Source organism: Pempheris klunzingeri, chromosome 3 (assembly GCF_042242105.1).
Source record: "Pempheris klunzingeri isolate RE-2024b chromosome 3, fPemKlu1.hap1, whole genome shotgun sequence".
Taxonomy (NCBI): domain Eukaryota; kingdom Metazoa; phylum Chordata; class Actinopteri; order Acropomatiformes; family Pempheridae; genus Pempheris; species Pempheris klunzingeri.
Window position 1 is genome coordinate 14,966,815 of NC_092014.1, and position 19,657 is coordinate 14,986,471.

Below are 19,657 nucleotides of genomic sequence, written 5' to 3' on the forward strand. Positions count from 1 at the left end.
ATAGCATAGCACGTTACATCAGGTTTGTTTTGCAGCCTCTTGTAATAACTGTGTTTTCTCACTAAGTGCTTCATAGTAGAACACAGGCATGAATCCTGAAGCTGTTTCTAGCTCCTTCTAAACAAAATTAAAAAAAAAAAAAAGGATGACACGCATCAAAGTGAAATAACTTTTTATACTAAAAAAGGCAACAATGTCTCCAGGCAACTGGTCCAACACATCGAGGCAGATAATCCAGCCTCTCTCTTGTATTGTGGGAATCTAATTTCACCATCCAGGTTCGTTAGCACATTCTGATTACGGCTCTGTAATGTATTAGATAAAGTTTCTAATTAAGGACTAATTATACCTTTGGTGTATCGCTATCTTGTGCTTCTGAGTGATTTGGTGATTTAGACACTGCTTTCATGGTGGAAACAGCTCCCTGATCAAATAAACAACACAAGGACATGCTCAGATGGAAATGAGAGCGCAAGAGGAGGAGGAGGAGGAGTGGGAGAAGAGGGTGAAAGGAAAAGATGTCGAGGAGGTCAAGCAGAAGTGCTGGAAAAGAGGTAAAACCTAAAGTGGGTAGTCAAAGGAGCAGAATGGATGAGAGATAGAAATGAGAAGATACAGAGAGGGGGAGAGGAGTAGAGTGGCAATAGGTGGAAAGAAGACCATGTTCTCTACTCTACTCTTCGCAGAGTACGAGGGCGCAAAGGCTTGAGGTACTAAGGTCAGGAAGCGAGGAAATGGAGGCAAAGCGCAGCAGACATAAACACAGACACTGATATGCAAATACTGGCAAAAAGAAAGAGAAACACAGGATAAGTGTTCGTCTTACACAGGAGCCAAACTAAACGTTCAAGATATGTACACACACACACACACACACACACACACACACACACACACACACATAAACATACCCGCACACATGCACATACATGTACATACACATCCACACCCACACACAGCGGCGGGGTATCAAAACACGCTGAGTCTAATCTAATTAAAGCATCCTTGTCATGACAATCCTCCTCCTAAGAAACACACTTGTTCATTATCGTTATCACACACGCACGCTGTTACCGCTGTGTTATCCCTTCAAATCACTGTTTTGGTTCTAATAATAACACTATTTCTTCATCTGCCTAACACTGCACCGCACAGTCGCATACACAATCTAACACAATAATATCACCTACAGTAGCTGCAGTGGCTTCTTTAAAAATGCGTCATTCAAATAATATATTCCTGTCGCTCACTCTCCTCTGAAAGACTTATGAAAAAGAAAAAGAAGGGGGGGTGAGGAAGGGGGTTTAAAAAGTGCAATGAGGAGAGGAGAGAGGGAGGAGACGGAGAGAGAGGGAAGTGAGGATGGAAGAAGAGAAAAGAGAGATGAGAGGCGGTATCGGGCCGGTTATGAATAAAGGGAAGAGATAATCACAGTGGATCTGCCCACTGGATTAGCTGGAAGGGAAGATTAACGGCACAAAAAGGAGAGGAATGTGGAGACAAAATTTCCCACAAAATAGATGATTTCCTGTTTTAAGTTCTTCAGAGATGTGCTAGCCTACATCTCCATGACTGTTTATGTAACCTTGTTCATGCGGTAACGTTCAGGAGGGAACAAACTGGATGGGATACGAGCGCGTAAGGTGAAATTGTGCAAGATGGCGGTTGCGTTCAAACTCAAACGAGAACATGACAAAGCCATGCTGTATCAGGTGACTGTGTGGAACCTGTCTCTGCCGTCTGTTTGTGAAAAGAAAAAATGCTGTGGTGTTATCACCACGTTGTGTGACTTAAATAGCTGTGATTTAATTGCTTACTGATGTGAGAGTGAGCAAAAAAAAAACCCCTTGCAGCATCATTTGACATTCCACCACAACCATCACCCTCAAGCACGCACTCATCCAGTCTTCATTTTCACTCATCTTCCTCTCTCTTATCCTTCCTGCACCTCCTCCGTGACTTTTCATCTCTGACTAAGTTACATACAAGCCCAGTGAATCCTAGTAATGGGGAGGAAATGTTGAAATATCAAATCAAGAGGGGAGTAAACAGGATGATAATCAAGGAAAACATAAGTGAGAGCAACTCTCTGGTCTGGGTGCAGATGAAACGATGGCTCACAGATATAGCATCATCCAAAGGCATGAAAAGAAAAGAGGTTTTTCGCTCTCCAGTATTTCTGCCTCATTCCATGGCCCAATGATGAGAGGATCAGTGAGAGAAAATGAGAAGAGATGATGGAAGGAGGAGAAAGAGAGGAGAGGAAAGTGATGTGCACAACACCATAATAACTAGCTTTGTTCTGCTTTGTCAATTCCGCCTACAAGTGGAGGGAAGAAAATACGGAAAATAAATAAATAAATAAAGAATTTGTCTCTGGCAAACAATTCATCCCTGCCTTAGAAGCCTGGAGCCCATTTTTTCCCTACATTATGTCAGATGAGGATTATTCTCTGTGGATTTGACCCTTTGAAGCCACTCACACAACAACCTGGACCTCTTCGTCATGAGCTCTTTTGACATGTGTTTTATGTACATGGAGTCCGTTGCAAATGCTGTTTTGTGAATGCTACCAAAATGTTGAATTTTCGCACAAATAATTGATCTCATCTCTGTAATCACAGCTATACTTAAATATTTGAGTTATTAATTCTTTTCTTTTTCTCTCTTGCTTCTATATGGACACTTATGGGGGCAGTCAGGTATTAAGGGTACTTTTTTTGATAATGTTTTAGCACAAATGAGTAATTTGTCCATTCTCATTAGTAATAAGTCCAAACAGCCTACTGATGGATAGCTATGAGTAATTGAACAGCATGACCTGTGTTGAATCCAGAGACAGAGAGCCACTCAGGCAAGAGGCCAGGTTTTAGTGTTTAAGATTTAGTATCCGTACAGTTTTACCATACATTTTATGTTTTTTCAGTAGTTCTTTTGTACACTTGCTAGCCAGTTTGGGCCAAAAGCTGCATGCAGTGCAAATTAAACACTTTGGAGCATTGTCGCATCCTGGATAATCAAAATGAGCTCCTTCTGTTTTACACAGTTTGATTCTGATTTTAGACGGAGATACACGAGAATGTGATGGTTATCTTTGACATCCCTTTAATGTTCATTATGGGGTAACAGATTTCTGTTGTGTTTCCTTTGTGTTTATTCATGAACACAAACAAATTATTAATTTGACAGAGTGATTTATCGAGTAGCATACAGAAAAATGATTAAATATTTCACACTAATGAGTCAGTCTGACTTTCCTGTCACAATCCGTCAATATCTCTTATGTAAAATCTATTCGCAGCCATATGAAGCCACAGAGATCCAAAAATGCATCTTTTCCACAATTATCCCCCCAACCCCCCCCACACAGAACTATAGTGATGTTTAACATATGCATTTGATATCCTAAATTAGCTACCTGTCAATACTGCTTCAGCTTTGAAGTATTTCATATTCTTGTTCCATTATACTTAAACAGCCCAGATTGAAACTGATCTTTCAAGTTTCTCTCAAAAACATTGTTACGCCACACTTCTATCCATGTCTATTCGTGTACATTCACATGTTCAGAATGTGAATGTGAGTGTGTAATTATGCACATGAAACATGATGTTATATTTTGACGCACTTTGAAGTTATATGGTATACCTTGTTTCTCGTTTGTACTATAAAACATAGATCTGAGGCGGCGGGTTGCATCTTACAATAATATTACATCATATTCTTAGATCTTTAGCAGCCTGAGCTGGTTTACGCTTTCCTAAGATCTTAGAAAATAGAAAACTGTAAAATCTTTGAAATCTAAGAGCCACATTTCTGTATAATAGGGGCACTCTCTAGAAATTCCCCCCCTCTGCTACACTGTTTCCAGGTAAAGTCAACAAATCGCAAATATCCTTTTGCTCCAGTTGAGCCACATTTCGCACTCCTACAGTTCAACACCTGAGACATGAACAGTGCAGCCACAGCCCTCAACGCTTGGCCACTATGTAGCTTCACTAGAGCAAATGGAGGTTAAGTTCCTCGCTTGAGGGCAATCGCTACAGGCTCCTTAACAGTTCCAAGGTCCGACTGAGTTTGGAAAACGGGAAAATGTACTCACGGATGTTGTCAGTGGTCTCCTGCACAGTGTCAGTCTTGAGGAGGTTGTCAGCTAACATAAAAGCCCCCGTCTCCACAGTATCGAGGAGCAGAGTGGCCGAGTGCAGCTGCTCGCTGGTGGGCAGCTCTCTCCATGCTGTCTGGGCTCGTGGCTGCAGCAAATGATTCACAGTGTCCACCATAGCCTGGGGCAGCAGTAGAAACAGGGGTCACATGGAGGAAGCCAGTGCTAACACTTTCATCACTTTTAGTCAATGATGCTTATATGAAAATTAATGCAAATCCATTCATAGTACGAGTAACATTGCTACATCGTAACTACTGAAGACAGTAGTCAGTGGGATGCAACAGTGAGAATGCAGTGGCGTTTCATTTATCATGTTGATAAATCATGACAACAAAAAAATGTCAGCAATGCAAATGTAGCATTCCCATGCAGACATAACAAAGGCAAAAACACAGAATTTCCTAACTTGTAGTCCACACTTTTCACTGTTCATTACCACCTTTTTTCCCACATTCTCTTTATAAAAGCATGTTGTGATCGAAAATTCATCACAGATGTTCCGAAAATTAAGCTAAGCTAATTAGCAGATTGCAATCAGCATGTGTCTACACCCCCAAAACCTTTTTTTTTTTTTTTTTTTGAAGCAACAGTCTTATCTTTGAGTTGGAAAACTCGTGCTTGAGGGATTGAGAAGAAATTAGTTTTATCAGATAATGTCTGCTGGGTCACATCCAGCCGCGCAGAACAGTTTTGAATCCAAAAATATTACCAAACAGAGAAGAGCTGGCTCGCATAGATGAAATGTTTTCTGTGAAACAATACTTATTTTGTCTCCAGCTCACATTCCTTTATGCTCTTAAGAATTCACCTCCTCATTTTCAGACATGAACACCACACATAAGCAGACGCACACATTTTTAAAAGACCCTGGGAGAGATAAAGAAACAGAGAGAAAAGAGAGAGCCGGCGGAGAGGGGGGAAGGAGAGAGGGGGAGCCATGGGAGAGCGATAAAACAGTCCAGTGAGTCCATGGTGACAGGCGTCCGCTGGGAACAAGGGAGGCGGAAAAACGAATACAGGTGCTATCAAACACACACATCTCACACCGCCGTCTGTCTCTTTATTTTCTCCTTCTCTTGCTCTGACTGTAAACCACCCTTTCCACATACACGCTCCCATCTCTCACATATCTCTCGCTCTTTCAGTGCATCTCTCTCATGAGGAGAGTGGATGGGAAAGTAGAAAAAGGAACACAGGTGCCATTATACAAGCAAAGAGGGTCTCCAGTGGGGAATTGCAAGGGCAGGGGGGATATGTGAGAGACATCAGTTTATTGGCATTCACACATCAACCATTTGACTTCCTCCCTGCCCCTTTTACTCAGGGTTAGGGAGAAGTGAGAGACCATGAGGGAGGAGGGAAGACAACATCAGTGATTGTCGAGAAGTAAAGCGTGTGTTTGTGCGTGTGTGTGCAGTGGTTTGGGAAAGTGCCCTAGATGGAGAAACACTGCAGATGATGACTCACATGAGTGTTGATGGCATGTGCTACAAAAACGTGCAGTTGGCCTCTGGAATTATAACTAATCCTACCTGTTTATTTTGGGGGTGTGATATCCACATGTAGATACAGTATATCAGACACATAAAATGAGTGCTTAGCCAACAACCTAATATGATAATATTATGTCCTCTTTTAGCGCTAGCAACTAATTAGCTGGGATGCATACCGGATGAGTTTGGGAGGGCTACATGTAAACAAAAACTAATTAATCCACTGCTTCGGCAAACAACCAGAATAAGCAGGAGTGGATATGAAGCGCACAGATGCATATACGTACACCAGCAAAACTGTTTGAATCTCATCGTTTCACTGACTGTGACAGAGGACTACACGCTTCAGTGCTCCTGTAAAGGAAAAACCTGATTTATTACAACTTGGGTATTTTTTTTTGTAGTTTTGCCCATCATTTATATCAAACATGATAACACTGCAGTCAGCAAAGTGATGAAATTTGGTAACACAATGACCAACAGAGAACACGAGGAGTCAGACAAATCAGACTGGTGACAAACAAGCTTGAGGAGAATCAACTGATCAATTTGTCAATTAACAAAGCCATTTTTCAAGTACAAAAAGCCAAACAAACTGTAATATCTTTGTATTTTGGGCAGTTGGTCAAATAACTTCAGGACTTGACTTTGGCTTCATGAAATTCATGAAATTCTATTGGGCATTTTTCATTATTCTCTGATATTTTACTGAAAAAAATGAGTAATTGATCAATCTGGAAGATGATTAACATAGTAATCAATAATGTAAATAAGCACTAATTACACCTAAAACCAGAATTTCCTGTTATCTGCTTGCAATGTGGAAATAACACTTTCTCTGCGATCTGAGTGCACAACCAGTGTGTACATGAATGAGTCCATATGCGCTGACATATACTGTACATGCCATACTACAATGTGGCAGTGCATTTGTTTAATGTGCAGGTATGTGTTTTTGCATATTGTATGGGATGCATGTGTGCTCTTATGAGTGTTGGCACTAAAATGTGTGTGTGTGTGTGTGTGTGTGTGTGTGTGTGTGTGTGTGTGTGTGTTTTAGGGTGTGCACAAGGGGCTGGGAGAAGCATTGCAGTGCATCATTCTGCTCCACTTGCTTTACAGTAGCAGTCAAGGCAACAGAGAGAGACAGAGGAGAGGATGCTCTGTAGGCACGGCAAATATGACAGCAGTGGCATTGCTTTCCATTCGCTCAAGCTGGTGCTGCTGCTCCCAAAACGCTCACTTTGATGTGTTTCAGATAACCCCCCCTTTTCTACTCTCATTAAACTTTTCATTGCTTTTTATTGAACTTTTGATTATCTTGCATTTTCAATTTCATATAATTTCTTCATTGAAATTTAATTCGCCGGCGCTGAGATTGCATCTGTAGAGGAGAGAGATAGGTAAGGAGAAGAAGGGGTGTGATTTCCTTGAGGTCCAGACATCTCCACATCAGAAAGTCAATGATGTTGGAATATATGTGTTTGTGTGAGAGTGTGTGTGTGCGTGTGCGTGTGTGGGGGTGTGCCTGTAAGCTTCAGTGCCGTTAGTGACATTTCTATCTGCACAAGTATGAGGACTTGAGGGCTAAAATGGAGACAGGTTTTTTTTAGGGGTCTTCAAAGAGGGGAGAGACTCTGCAGAGACAGATAAGGGTGTCGTTTGTGTGCATGTATGTGTGCGTTTGTGTCTATGTGTGGCTATGTATTACAGGGTAGGCACACACGTGTGTGCACATACACACACACACACACAGCGTGCACGGTCACACACACACATACACACACCAGTAAATGGGGCAGAAGTGAAATGCTTTGAAGCGTTGGGGTAATCCAGCGTAAACAGCAGCAGCAAGACAGACTAGAGCTGGGCTGCTCTACTACTCCCAGCCACACGAGGGGAACACGGGCACACGCACGTGTGCATGCATGTACAGTATGTGTACACACATGCACAGTAGGACACATTTCCTAAAATGTCGGAGTTGGGATGTTAGAAGTATGGAAAGGGGCAAGAGTAAAGGAAAGAAAGGATTTTTTTTTCTTTTACTTGCTTGGCTGAGCTCTGAGAAAGTGCATGTTTTGAAAATGTTTTCATCAGAGAAGCAGGCTTATCTGTCAGTTGTTGTTGGAGTTTGTCTTCCCTGACAGGATGAGTTTGCAGCTAAATCAGGCTTTAAATTCACAGCATGCCGTGTTCTGACCCGCCATCCATAAATAGAGGGCAAATTAGACATTGTCATTGAGCATCACTGACTCCTCGCTGCCCCCTTTATTGTTTTCTCTGTCTCTCACATTCCATTTCTGTTTCTGCGAATCTCTTCTCTTTAATTTCTGATCTCCCCTCCCTCGCTCTTTCTCAGTCTACCTTGCAGACTCTACCTCCCTCCACCTATCCAGCCTACAGCATCAAAGCCTCTCCACACCACCAACTTCATCATGAATAAATTGCCAATTTAGTATACATGAAACAAGTCCCCAGTTCCCCAAACGAAGGGAGAGAGGAGGAGAGATGAAGTGTGAGAGGGAGAGAGAAAGAGAGGGAGAGAGAAGGAGAGAGAGAATTCAATTATTTTTTGTCTCTATTAAGAACCCAAACCTCCTGCCCACTCTCCTCACTTGGCAATTAGTGCTGTAGATAATTAACGAGGAGAGGGCAGCACCACACCACATCCCTAATCACGCACATTTCTATCTGACGGAGTAAGGGACTGTTGGTATAATTTTGTTTCACATTACTAAGGCTAATTATATAATCGATCAATCCCAACCCCCTGCAGTACCCCAAGGTGTGTGGTGGACCGTTTTGAGTTGAACCTATAACTAGCGATCTGAAAGCACCTTCTCTTTCTTAAAAGCATCTTTGCAGCATTTATTGGATTAAGGAGATGCCACCACCAAACGTCGGACTGTTTTGATGCGATGGCATAAGATCATTGTTGAAAATATATTTATATATTTGTGCCATGTCCATGTGAGTGTGTGTGTGTGTCAGCTTGCATATAGTCCTAAGCCATGTTCTATGATGTGACATTGCTGACTGGTGCTGACGTTAAGACTTTTTCAGGGGGAGAGTGGAAAAAAAGCCTGCATCAGGAGAAAAAGAGCTAGCCCATCAAGGGTGTGTATGTGTGTGTGTGTGTGTGTTGGAGGATGCAGAGAGAGAAAAAGAGAGACTCTGCAGTCTATCTTCAGCACATGGATGAGGAAGGTGGGGTCCTTTGATGTTCTGAATAGTGATTTTAGCTGACCAGAAACATGCCTAAACGATGTTAGATTTTCTGTTCATGGGGGTGAGCCCATGGCATCAACACAGACAAACATCAATACAAGCAGACCAACAAGGATGAAAAATTAATTATCACTGAGCCACAAACACAAGCTGGTATTATTTTGAAGGCACTAAGGCCATGACCAAGCAATATGCAAAAGAATATCCATCATACTCAGTTCGGTCTCTCTGATACAGCGGCAAAGAGGGCATTTCATTGAATGGAGATAGATAGCGAGTCATTTGGTTTCAGGCAGGCCTGTTTACAATTCTGCAGACAGAACTGCAAAATAGATGAGCTATTATTGATATTGATCATGGTCTCTTATCAGTACCATTGATTTTGAATGCAAAGAAAAAAGAAAAATTGAAAACAAAAGAATGTCAGTGAACCCTTTGAGGAGACAGACATTTTGTTAGTAAACATCATGTAGATGGCTACCAGCGATTCTGATGCATACCGTGGTTCAGGACCAGAATAGACATATTAAATGGCTGCCCTCCTCAAAGGGTTGGGGATACAAATGATAAGACAACTGCTGCAGCATGGAATTACAATTCTACGTAGAGCATTGTAAAGTGTGATCACACGCATACACACACAAAAGCTTTCTTTGCGGATTACATGCTGAGTGTGAAGAACAAAACAAAAAGATGCTTGCGACTATGGTGTGGCAAAGTAATCAATGACACCAGGAAGCGGAAATACCTGTGTGAAAAACCTGCAGGACCTTTCTCTCTTCTGAAGCTGCAAATTCAAACAATTCAGCTGTTAGCGATATAACACCTCTCAATCATACACACACATATACAAAGGCATTCACACACACTTCATTAACGTTGCACAAGAAGACTTAAGTGGCTGAAGTATATTGCTATTATTTTCACTCACCTTTATTTTCATTGTTTCTCCTGTGACCATCTTTCTTTTGCTCTTTCTGCTTTTTCTACAATTTCTTTTTTCCACATTGTTGTCCTGATTTCCTCTGCTACTCCATTCCCTTTTCTACACATTCTCTGCCTCTACCATCAAGTGAATTGATGGCCTTAATTACTATGCCACTCGTGCGTGATTGGTCATATTCGATTTCCTAACAAAAATTAGCATAATAAGAAGGCATATTACTCAATTAGGTATATATAATTGGGTCATTATTGAAATCAGGAAGAATGCTTTTCCTCTTCTATGGAGGACTTTTTTCTACAAATTCAACCTTTAACAGGCCATTTGGTCAACAGCAAAACACAGATTAATTGATTCCACTTACACATGCTCCAGTATGTATTCACTTCACATGTGTTACTGAATTACTTAGAGAGGGAGCACAGGAGATGTAAAGAGTGTGATAGCGCGACGGAGGCAGAAAAGGAGAGTGAAAATAAAGCAGATCCTGAGACTTACGAGCTAATGCGGAGGAAAAAAGGCAGTGAAGTGACTGTATAAGAGGTGGCACCAGCTGTCAATCTGACTGCAAAACCCCGCCTATCACTGTTGACCTCAGCAGAGACAATCAAGAAACAGTCCGCCATCCAGGCAGTCAGTCAATTAGCCAGCCAAGCCAGCCAGTCAGCCATTCCCCAAAGATTTAACTCACTTTAACTGAATGCCTACATGAACAAAATACAGAACTAAATTCTTTCCTTGTCTACCGGAGTAGTAAAACAGATCCTTTGCATACTCAGGATCAGGTTTCCATTAATGTAATCCTGCAGTAAGCACTCAATCCTGCTTGTCGACAGCATCTTCATAGCCATAGCTCAAAGACTGAACTTCATTAAACAATGACCTATGACGTAAAATGTGTCCCAAGCCTGTTTTCATCTCAAGTACCGTATGTTTTAATGAGAAGAACTCCCAGGGCAAGACAGACTTTTATTAAATTTCGCTCCTGATCTGAAAAGAGTTGAGGAACCGTGCCAAAGACTAAAAGCAGTTATCTATCACCCATAATGTTGAGCAAAACTTGTTACGAAAGCACACACTCATAGAAGAGCATAAAATAATGTCTAAAAGCAGCTATTCATCATCTTGAACTCCAAAGTGTAATAGTTTTTCATCAAACTCTGCACACAGAGATTTTTTTAACCCCTGAAGAAAAAGTGAGACAAAAACACTAACCACTGATGCTATTCATCTTATTGTTAACTTGGAAGAGTCCCTCTACATGTTCCCTTTTCTCTTAATTTCTTGTCTGTACCTTCCCCCATACCAATGCCTGCAAGAAACTCATTTATCTCACTCAATCTCTCACTACATATTGACTTAGCGTGTCGTGGTTGCAGTACCTTGGTGAGGCTGCGGGCCGCGCTGTCCTTGCCCCCGGGGGTGAGGTTCCTGAGCTGGACGTCCAGCAGTTCGACCAGTTGGGCCATGGCCCGCACTGTGGATGGCACATCGCCAGGACGCAGCAGCCCTTTGGTCTGCTCTGCCAGCTCCTTGGCCACAATTGCTGCTGTCTCGCCCGAACGGAGCTGGGGAGGAATAAAGTGAAAGAATGAGAGGGAAGAATTGAAAAAAAAAAAAAAAGTCAGATGAGGTGACAAGTGTAGGGGAAGTTGGGAGGAGAGGAGAAAGTTGGTGAGAGCATGAAGAGGAGGAGAGTGAGAGGACGGAAAGAGAAAAATATAGCAAAAGACAGATGGAAAAATAAAGGACAGGCGAGGAGGGGTAAAGGACAGATGGGAGAGAAGTAAACGTAACAATGGAGGTGAGCAAGACGAGAACAAGGATGGGATGGTGGAGCATGAAGAGTGATTAGGTTATTTGAAGGGGAAGTTACTGCAGTGCTTCCGGCACCTTATAACTGTTATCATAAATAAATTTACTAATACTTTACAGAAACATCTCCCACTGTGGCTTTTTTTTTTTCTCCATTTATTGTCTTATAGAGAAAATCCTTGAAGCCTTGTGGCTCAAGTGAGAACAGACACAAAGCAGTATATTAAATGTACAGTAAGAAGTTAGGATAATTAGGGAAGAGTAAATTCCAGATTAAACGCATATAGTGGAATCAAACACAATAATGTTTTCCATGCTTAAAGATAACAGCGCAGTGTAAGTGAATGACATTATTGGACATTATTTCCATCCCCCTTTGGCTATACAAAATCCCTCTGATCTCAAACAAGACTTAGGTTAACAAATGAGGATGGATACGTGGCCTAAATCTGCCCCTGAGGTCAGAGCGTCTTCATGCGTGAGAAATTGCTGCAGGACTATATCCATACCACATACCCTTAAACCGTGGGGCCAGCAGCAGCATTCAGACTTACTTTCTGCATGATGTGGTTGACCCAGGGCGACGTGCAGTTGCTGAGGTCAGGGCCTTGGGGATCCCAGTAGCCCAAATGAGCCACGCACATGTATGTGGCCACGCCTGCAACACAAGCAAAGCAAGCAGGGTAAGACAGCACTGACATTCACCGCGAGACGTGAAGACTCTTGAGGGGCCTGGGGTTCACCAAGCAGTTTGTGTGTGTGTGTGTGTGTGTGTGTGTGTGTGTGTTTGTTTATGTCTGGTAGTTGGAGGAGAGAAGAATTATCCTTGTCGTCTGAGCTTACTGGTTAAAATAGTCCAAAGGAAAGAATTAGTCCAAAGGAAGTGCATGTGTGTGTTGTGAGGATTTATACTACTACTCTACTAGTAGATTTTCAAAAGGAATTGTATGTGCTGTAATGTCTATGTTTTACTTTTTAAACACCCTTAATTCCACCTTTGCACCCATCTTACTCCTCTCCAAAATCCAAGAGCATGTTCCATTGCTGAAAAGTTTATCCATCACTGTCAGGTCTTCCCTGTGGGCTGCCGCTTTTACATCTCATGATAATGCATGATCATTCATCATTCAGTCTTTTTAGTAATTTCTATCATTTAAATGTCAAGTCAAATCAATTTATTCAAGGCGCACATTGAAAAACAACAAACGTTGACCCATGTGGGGAAATCTGAAATTAAATTAAACTGTTCAAATTAAAATAAATTGAAAATAATTCTCTCTTTATCTTAATTGCACATAATATTCATTGTTTTTAAATGTGTTCTATAAATATATTGACTTGGCTTGAATACATTTAATTACTGGAGATGGTGGCTAGTTACTTTACAGGGTCAGGCTTCATGTGCAAACACACACAACTCATAAAATGTGATGCACTGTTTGAATTGCCAGCAAGCAGCATGTGAAGTATATAGACCAGCTACAACATTCATATACTTTTTACAGCTGTGGTCATAAAAGATGCTGTGCTCTGCTGCTTTTGTATCCAATTGTGGTATTGACACTTTTACTTTAGATAATAGTTTGAAAATGTGCCCACCTTTGGAAATGAAACACCACTAACATGGTTCAGTTAAGATTTTACAACATTTTGCCAAGAGTATGCTAAGAACAGAGCAGATGAAGGTGCAAACAAACAAAACATAAGTAACATATGCTGTATGCAATAAGTCTACTACGCAAGTTCTTCCTGCCATCCACCCACCCATGCAGCTTCCTTACCCAGTGTCCCTACAGGGCAGGGCTGCTTGGCTGTCTGGCCTTGCTGTGTCCGGGGCCATGATATGTCAGCTGTCACTCTTGGATTACAGAAGTCTTGAGGAGGCAGGACAGGCGGCTGTGGTGCAGCGGGAGGGACCTGCACTGGAGGGGAGCGTCCTCCAGCTTTCTGATTGGTGTCGGGGATCTGGTTGGCGTCGGATGACGAGCCGCCGGCAGGAACCAAGACAGGCTGGCGAACCGTGGTGGTGGTTCGATAGCGCTGCCCGGGAGAGGTGGTGAGGAGAGGCCGCGGGGTGGTGTAGTAGGGAGGAGAACGAGTGGTGGTGGTGCGGCTAGTAGATGAAGAAGATGAGCCGCCACCACCTCCTCGATTAGGAGGGATCATGGGAGGTGGACGATAGTCTGGAAAAAAAAGAGAGGATTTAAATTTACAACACATCGCCTTGGTTATTGTGAGAGGTGAGAAGTGAGAGCCAGGACCCAAAATGCATTGCATAGATCTGCGAGTCCAGATTTTTTTTTCATTATGAGCTCTTCATTCCAGAAGGAGAGTTCAAAATATATTCCCAGGATGGCAAAGTAAGAACAAGAGTTAAAAGAATTGTGATCAAGCAAACCATCTGTGTGAGCACAAAGTGATGTGAGCGATGGCCTACAAGCATAAATAATATTATAGTGACAGACTCAAACACATTTGCAGCTCCAAACAGCTTTGACAGGGAGTAGCTCATGTTTCTGATGACTCCCCAATGCTAGTGTTTCATCCCTCATCAATGCAGTTATCTGCCAGGTCTCTGTGGGGGATTATTTATTGTCTCTTTATTAGTGAGTCCTGGATATGTTTTTCAGTCAATGACAATTACTAAAAAGAGCAGAAATGTGTGCACTAAAGTGCTTCAATAATTGTAATAATGTATAAATGCAAGATCTCCAAGCAAGACCAACAATTACCAGTCTCTCCTATGGGACTGGTACACAGTAGTGGTTTTTGCTGCCCATCCTGGCAGAAAAAAAACATTCTTTCAGTGTCATGCATGATTCATAACACCATGACATCACGAGAGGCAGGAAGGCCACTTAAATGCACATGACACACACTTTTATTGTCAATATTTCATTGTAAAGAGGCTCAATTATTCACATTGGCGCTGTTCAGGGGACAGATATAAAGAATGAATGGATGAGGAGAGAGAGAGGAACAGAGCGTGTGTTTGTAAATGTTACAGTGTCCTTTTGTGAACATACTACACTGTCTCACTCCATCTGCCAACCTCCCGTTGCTTTCAACTGCACATGGTCCAGATCAATATTGCAGGATCGAAAGTTGGGTACAGGGAAATAATTATATACAGCTTTCCCTCATTTTCCCTTTGAATTATTTCATTGGCCTCGAATCATTTGGAAGTCATTATGTGTAACACTGCATACAGGTGGAGCCCATTTTCCAGAAAAGTCAGAGACCTTCTTTAACAAAGCAGGGAATAGCTTTGTCTGCCACTGCGAACACTTTTATTGTACAGCTGACACTGCTTAACCATATTTTTGAATATAAATGTAAATTATACTATAATAGGAATTTGTACAAATTGCACAAAACCTGTGCATCAAGTTTGAACCTGTAGAAGTTCCACATCATGTGAATTAGTTTGGATAACTCCAAATGTTTTTTATATTTCATACACTAATATGCTTTTGTACCTGACACTTTCAGATACAGCTACAAATGAGTGCTGTTGAGTCCAAATCAACACTAAATATACTTTGCTTGCACGTCTATATGGCAAAAAAAGTGCTTTGATTTCATGTTCCTTTTAAAAAGTACACATAAAGGAGATAGAGGCAAACAGATTTAATACAGAGGCAACTCCTAGATCACAGAGCTACTCAAATATGAATTCTCACAATTTCTTGTAATAACACTTAATAATTTCACCATGTCAGGCTCCATGTTTAGAATGAACACATTCTGTAAGCACGGTAAAAAAAACCCGTAAAGCTAACAGTGAAAGCTGAAAGCTGAACCTGGCTGAACTTGCCCAAAAAGATTTTCCTCACCATCTACATGCCGACCAGCAACTATGAATAAAATTTATTTTTTTCTGAAGGGTGTCCAATACACCGACATCACGCTACATGATTTCTGGGTAATGGAGTCCTTCAAGCTCTCAAAAATTCAGCTATCGCATGCTGGCAGTTGAGGAAGCAAAAGTGTGCAGTTGCCTTGTGCTGCTTTGACTCCCTGATGTTAAAATTCTCAATTCCATGGTTTTCAGCGAAAATAGAAAGGCACGGGCACTTGTGTTTCTCTGTTTAAAGGGTTGGTGTGCCTAAGGCCATAATATGTACTACATTCTGGCCATTGACATTGAATGGTTATAGAGTTTGTCATCTCTCAGTGGAGTTGTATGTTTTGCTCAGGAAATAGGTATGCATTTAACCAATACAGGCTGGCGTAATTGGACATATTTCTAACTGCAATGGGAATTCGGTGTACTGCAGATAGACTGTACAGTGTGAGAGTGGAATCAAAGTCATTAACATGCGCCTGATGTGAGGGGACTAGATTTCTGTGAGGTCTGATTTGAGGTGTGATGAGCACAAAATTAGTTTACTGCAGGGTTTTGGTAGATGTTACTATTTTTTGATTTCTTTTTTTTTTTCCTGTGGGGGTGAAAGGAAGGTGTGAGTGTGGAGAACAAAGTGTGAGTGTGTGGACTGGTGGGTGGTAGAAACGAGTGGGTATTTATATTATTTACTGTGAACTGAAGTCCCTTCCTGTGGATTTTAAGTTTAATTAAAGACACAATACCTCTCTCTCTTTCTCTCTCTCTCTCTCTCTCTCTCTCTCTCTCTCTCTCTCCCCCTCTGTCTGTCTGTCTGTCTGATTGACTGACAGCCATGTAACATCCTCCTGTACGTTCTGTTGTCTTCCTCCACAACTCAATGGAGTGTTTCCGTACCTAAACTGTGCTGCTCCCCGTTCCTGAATCACTGCCGCCCTGCCTCATGCATTCTCCATGGAACATTGCCATCAATCATGCGTAGCAGCAGTGGCCTAGGGACTAGCTGTCAATCTGTGTGTATGTGTGTGTGTGTACTTATGAAACCTAGTGTGTTTGTGTGTGAGAGTGTGTGTGTGTGTGTGTGTGTGTGTGTGTGTGTGTGTGTGTGTGTGTGTGTGTGTGTGTGTGTGTGTGTGTGTGTGTGTGTGTGTGTGTGTGTGTGTGTGTGTGTGTGTGTGCATGTATCTGCACTCAAACGGGAAGCTCCATTAGAGGCTCTGCCACAACAATAGAAGAGTAATGGTGTGTGTGTGTGTGTCTGAGGTTGATGTCTGCTGTCATTTGAGTACAGGAGGAGAAAACACAGGGGCTGGCAGCTTGAGGTGAGGTAACACAAAAGCCTGCAAGCATCACAGGCAAGGGGCCACAACACTTCACTACCCGAGCATCTCTATCTCTCTTCCTTCCTCTGCTGTTCTCTTGACATTTTCCACCTGATTTGAATCGCTCACTCAACTTTCTGCCACACTTTTTTCCTACCTATTTCAATTTCTGTATTTTCCAACAAGTACACTCCTGTGTCTTTATCTTGTACTCGTTTGCACACTGTTGTGCATCATTTGGATAAAAAAAAAAAGATCTTGTAATTTGATGAACTCATTACTGGCATCACTCTGGATGCAGTGAAACATGCTGTGGGGAACTACAGGAACATGACATAACAGCTTCATGAAACATTTATAGAAAAAAAAGGCTAGAGGTTGTACTCATGGGGACTGACATATCTCTGTGTTTAAGCTTAGGAAGCCTTAAGTAAATGTGCTATGACAACTTCATGATGTCTGCTAACCTAAACGTTGCACTCTTTGCCAACGCTGATGCCACAAGAACAGAAACAGAGCATGTGGCAAAAAGCTACAGTCACAAATTCAGTTAAGATTTTTGCATTGTATTTATCCCCTGCACATGCATGTGAGTGACATGTTTTGACACATATGTTTTAGGAAAATCTTCAGTTATCATATCACATGCCTTTGTGTACCACTAGACAAGTAGATGTATGATAACATGGATCTTCAACAGCTACATCCTACCACAGAAATATGGAAAATCACATTTGTTTGCTCGCTTCCCTCAGGATAAAGTCTTACTGCAGCATTAACTATCCCTTTTAGCCTTGGGCAATATGTTTGGAATCACTCACAAAATATTAATAAGGATATCAATATAATAGAATATGGCATATGCATGCAAAATAGAGGGAGCTTCAAAACGTGCACGTCAAATGTAGGCACAAGGCTATTTGAGAACAGAATAAATGGAAAGACAGCTACGGCTTGTTTTTTTTGGAGGTTGTACTGTACATGCATGCAAGATCAGATGAAAAATCAGTGAATCAAATAATTCCTTTAAAAATGAAGAAAATATTGTTGAACTTTAAATTTAATTTATTGCATTTGGCAATATGCATCTAATATATTAAGAGAACTCTTAATAACATATCACGTATAATATAGTATGACATCATAACGATACAATACCACAAATAGCTGATAGCCCTAATTCTATTCTATTCTACTCATTAAAGTACATCTGCTGAGGAAGATTATTTGGTATGATCGAAAGCTCCATAATGATGAGACTGTTTTCGTCGACTATTCTATTCTATTCTATTCTATTCTATTTCCAGGCCTATAGTAAGCCCAGGGGAAGGTGAGACAATGGCAGACTGGCAGTAAACTTGTTCCTGGAGTTGTCTGTCTGTCACCACACTGAGAGGGGCCATAGAGACACTGTCAGTCTGCCTGGGATGCTGCCACAAGATCATCTGACGTGTGTGTGTGTATTACTGTGTGGAGCGATGTTTCTCTGTGTGGGTAAGACTGCCTGCCTCTGCCTCTGCCTCTGCTCTGTTGCCGAGAATGCTCTTGTTGACTTCTCACTCGGCAAACAGAGGGATCGTAAATCCACAAAACAGAAGGTAGAAGGCAGGGAGGAGAGAGGAGAGGGAGAATGAACTTCCCCTGGCAAGTTTCCCACATAGTCGGAAAAGCTGCCGACAGCAAGCGAGAGAGAGGAAGAGTGAAACAGAGGCAAAGAGAAGAGGGATTGGAATTAAGACGGGAGTTTCTCAGCACTGAGACGAAGTGTCTATTATACTTGTATAGTCTTCTTAATATGCAAGATGATTACTTTCTTTCAGCTTTCTTAAAAGTTACTGACTACCTCCCTCTACACGCACACATCTTTTGAAGAGTAGGGAGGGCTGGATCCAGAGGGGTAACAGCAAAATGATAATCTGGAGGGCACAAAGCTTTCTAGGTTGGATAGGAGCACAGACATTGAATAGGGCTGCATACTGCGATAACGCACAGCCCCTATGGCTGGAGTGCACACACACAAATGTACACACACTCGCTTGTACAGACACTTACTTTTCCTTAAGTAGTGCACCAAGCAACACACGCGCACACACACTTGTGTTTACACACACAGTTGAACAGAAATTTACTTTTCACTCACTCATGAGCAATGCAATACACACACTCATATGCACACAGAGCTTGTGGCGAGGGGCTCCAGCCTGCTGATAAGACAGAATGGAGCACTTCAAAGCAGTGATACTTGGAGATAGAAAACAACCTCAACTAATAGAGCCTCCCTCAAAATGGCTGCCAGGCACCACCACGTTCCACAGCTAATGTGTCACATAGAGAAACATCACCGCTCAGCCCTGTTGGCTTACCAGTTGCATAATCATGTCATCCCTCTGCTGAGGTTGGAGACACCTGCAGCAAGTTTGCCAATTACATGCTTCTTTCTTAATCAGGGGAAGTTCCCTTTTTCAAAGCAAAAAGCTAATGGGACAGACCAATTTTTTTTTTGTTTTTCTGTTTAATAATGGAGAGAACCATCAGCATGTCCCTTTAAAGTCCAGACTGCTGCCTCTCCTATTCCAGACATGCACTGAATTTATGTCGTATGTCGTATTTATGTATTATTTTGTGGGGACAACAGGTATGAATATATAGTAGGCATCCAGCAAAATCCTATTACTGTGTTAGAATCAGAGCCGACCCTCTAGCTAGTGACCCTGTGGCTATTCAATATTTTGCACCCTATAATTCATCACTATAATCCATCATTTAGAGATTAATAGTGTTTCCACTTTGTTGCTCTCCTGCACATTTTTCTACATTTCAAAAATGAAATCTGAATGGAGC

At 41.8% G+C, this 19,657-nt stretch overlaps 1 protein-coding gene across 1 annotated transcript in view; it reads right to left on the reverse strand.

Moving 5' to 3' along the window:
* The window catches only part of adgrl3.1 (adhesion G protein-coupled receptor L3.1), a 93,323-nt gene that overhangs the window by 25,340 nt on the left and 48,326 nt on the right, over nt 1-19,657 (reverse strand). Inside the window, exons 7-11 of the mRNA XM_070854726.1 lie at nt 13,432-13,833; nt 12,205-12,308; nt 11,218-11,403; nt 9,641-9,679; nt 4,103-4,286 (exon numbers count right to left, since the gene is read on the reverse strand). Of these exons, the coding sequence (XP_070710827.1) occupies nt 4,103-4,286; nt 9,641-9,679; nt 11,218-11,403; nt 12,205-12,308; nt 13,432-13,833 (915 nt within the window). The remainder of the gene's footprint in view (nt 1-4,102; nt 4,287-9,640; nt 9,680-11,217; nt 11,404-12,204; nt 12,309-13,431; nt 13,834-19,657) is intronic.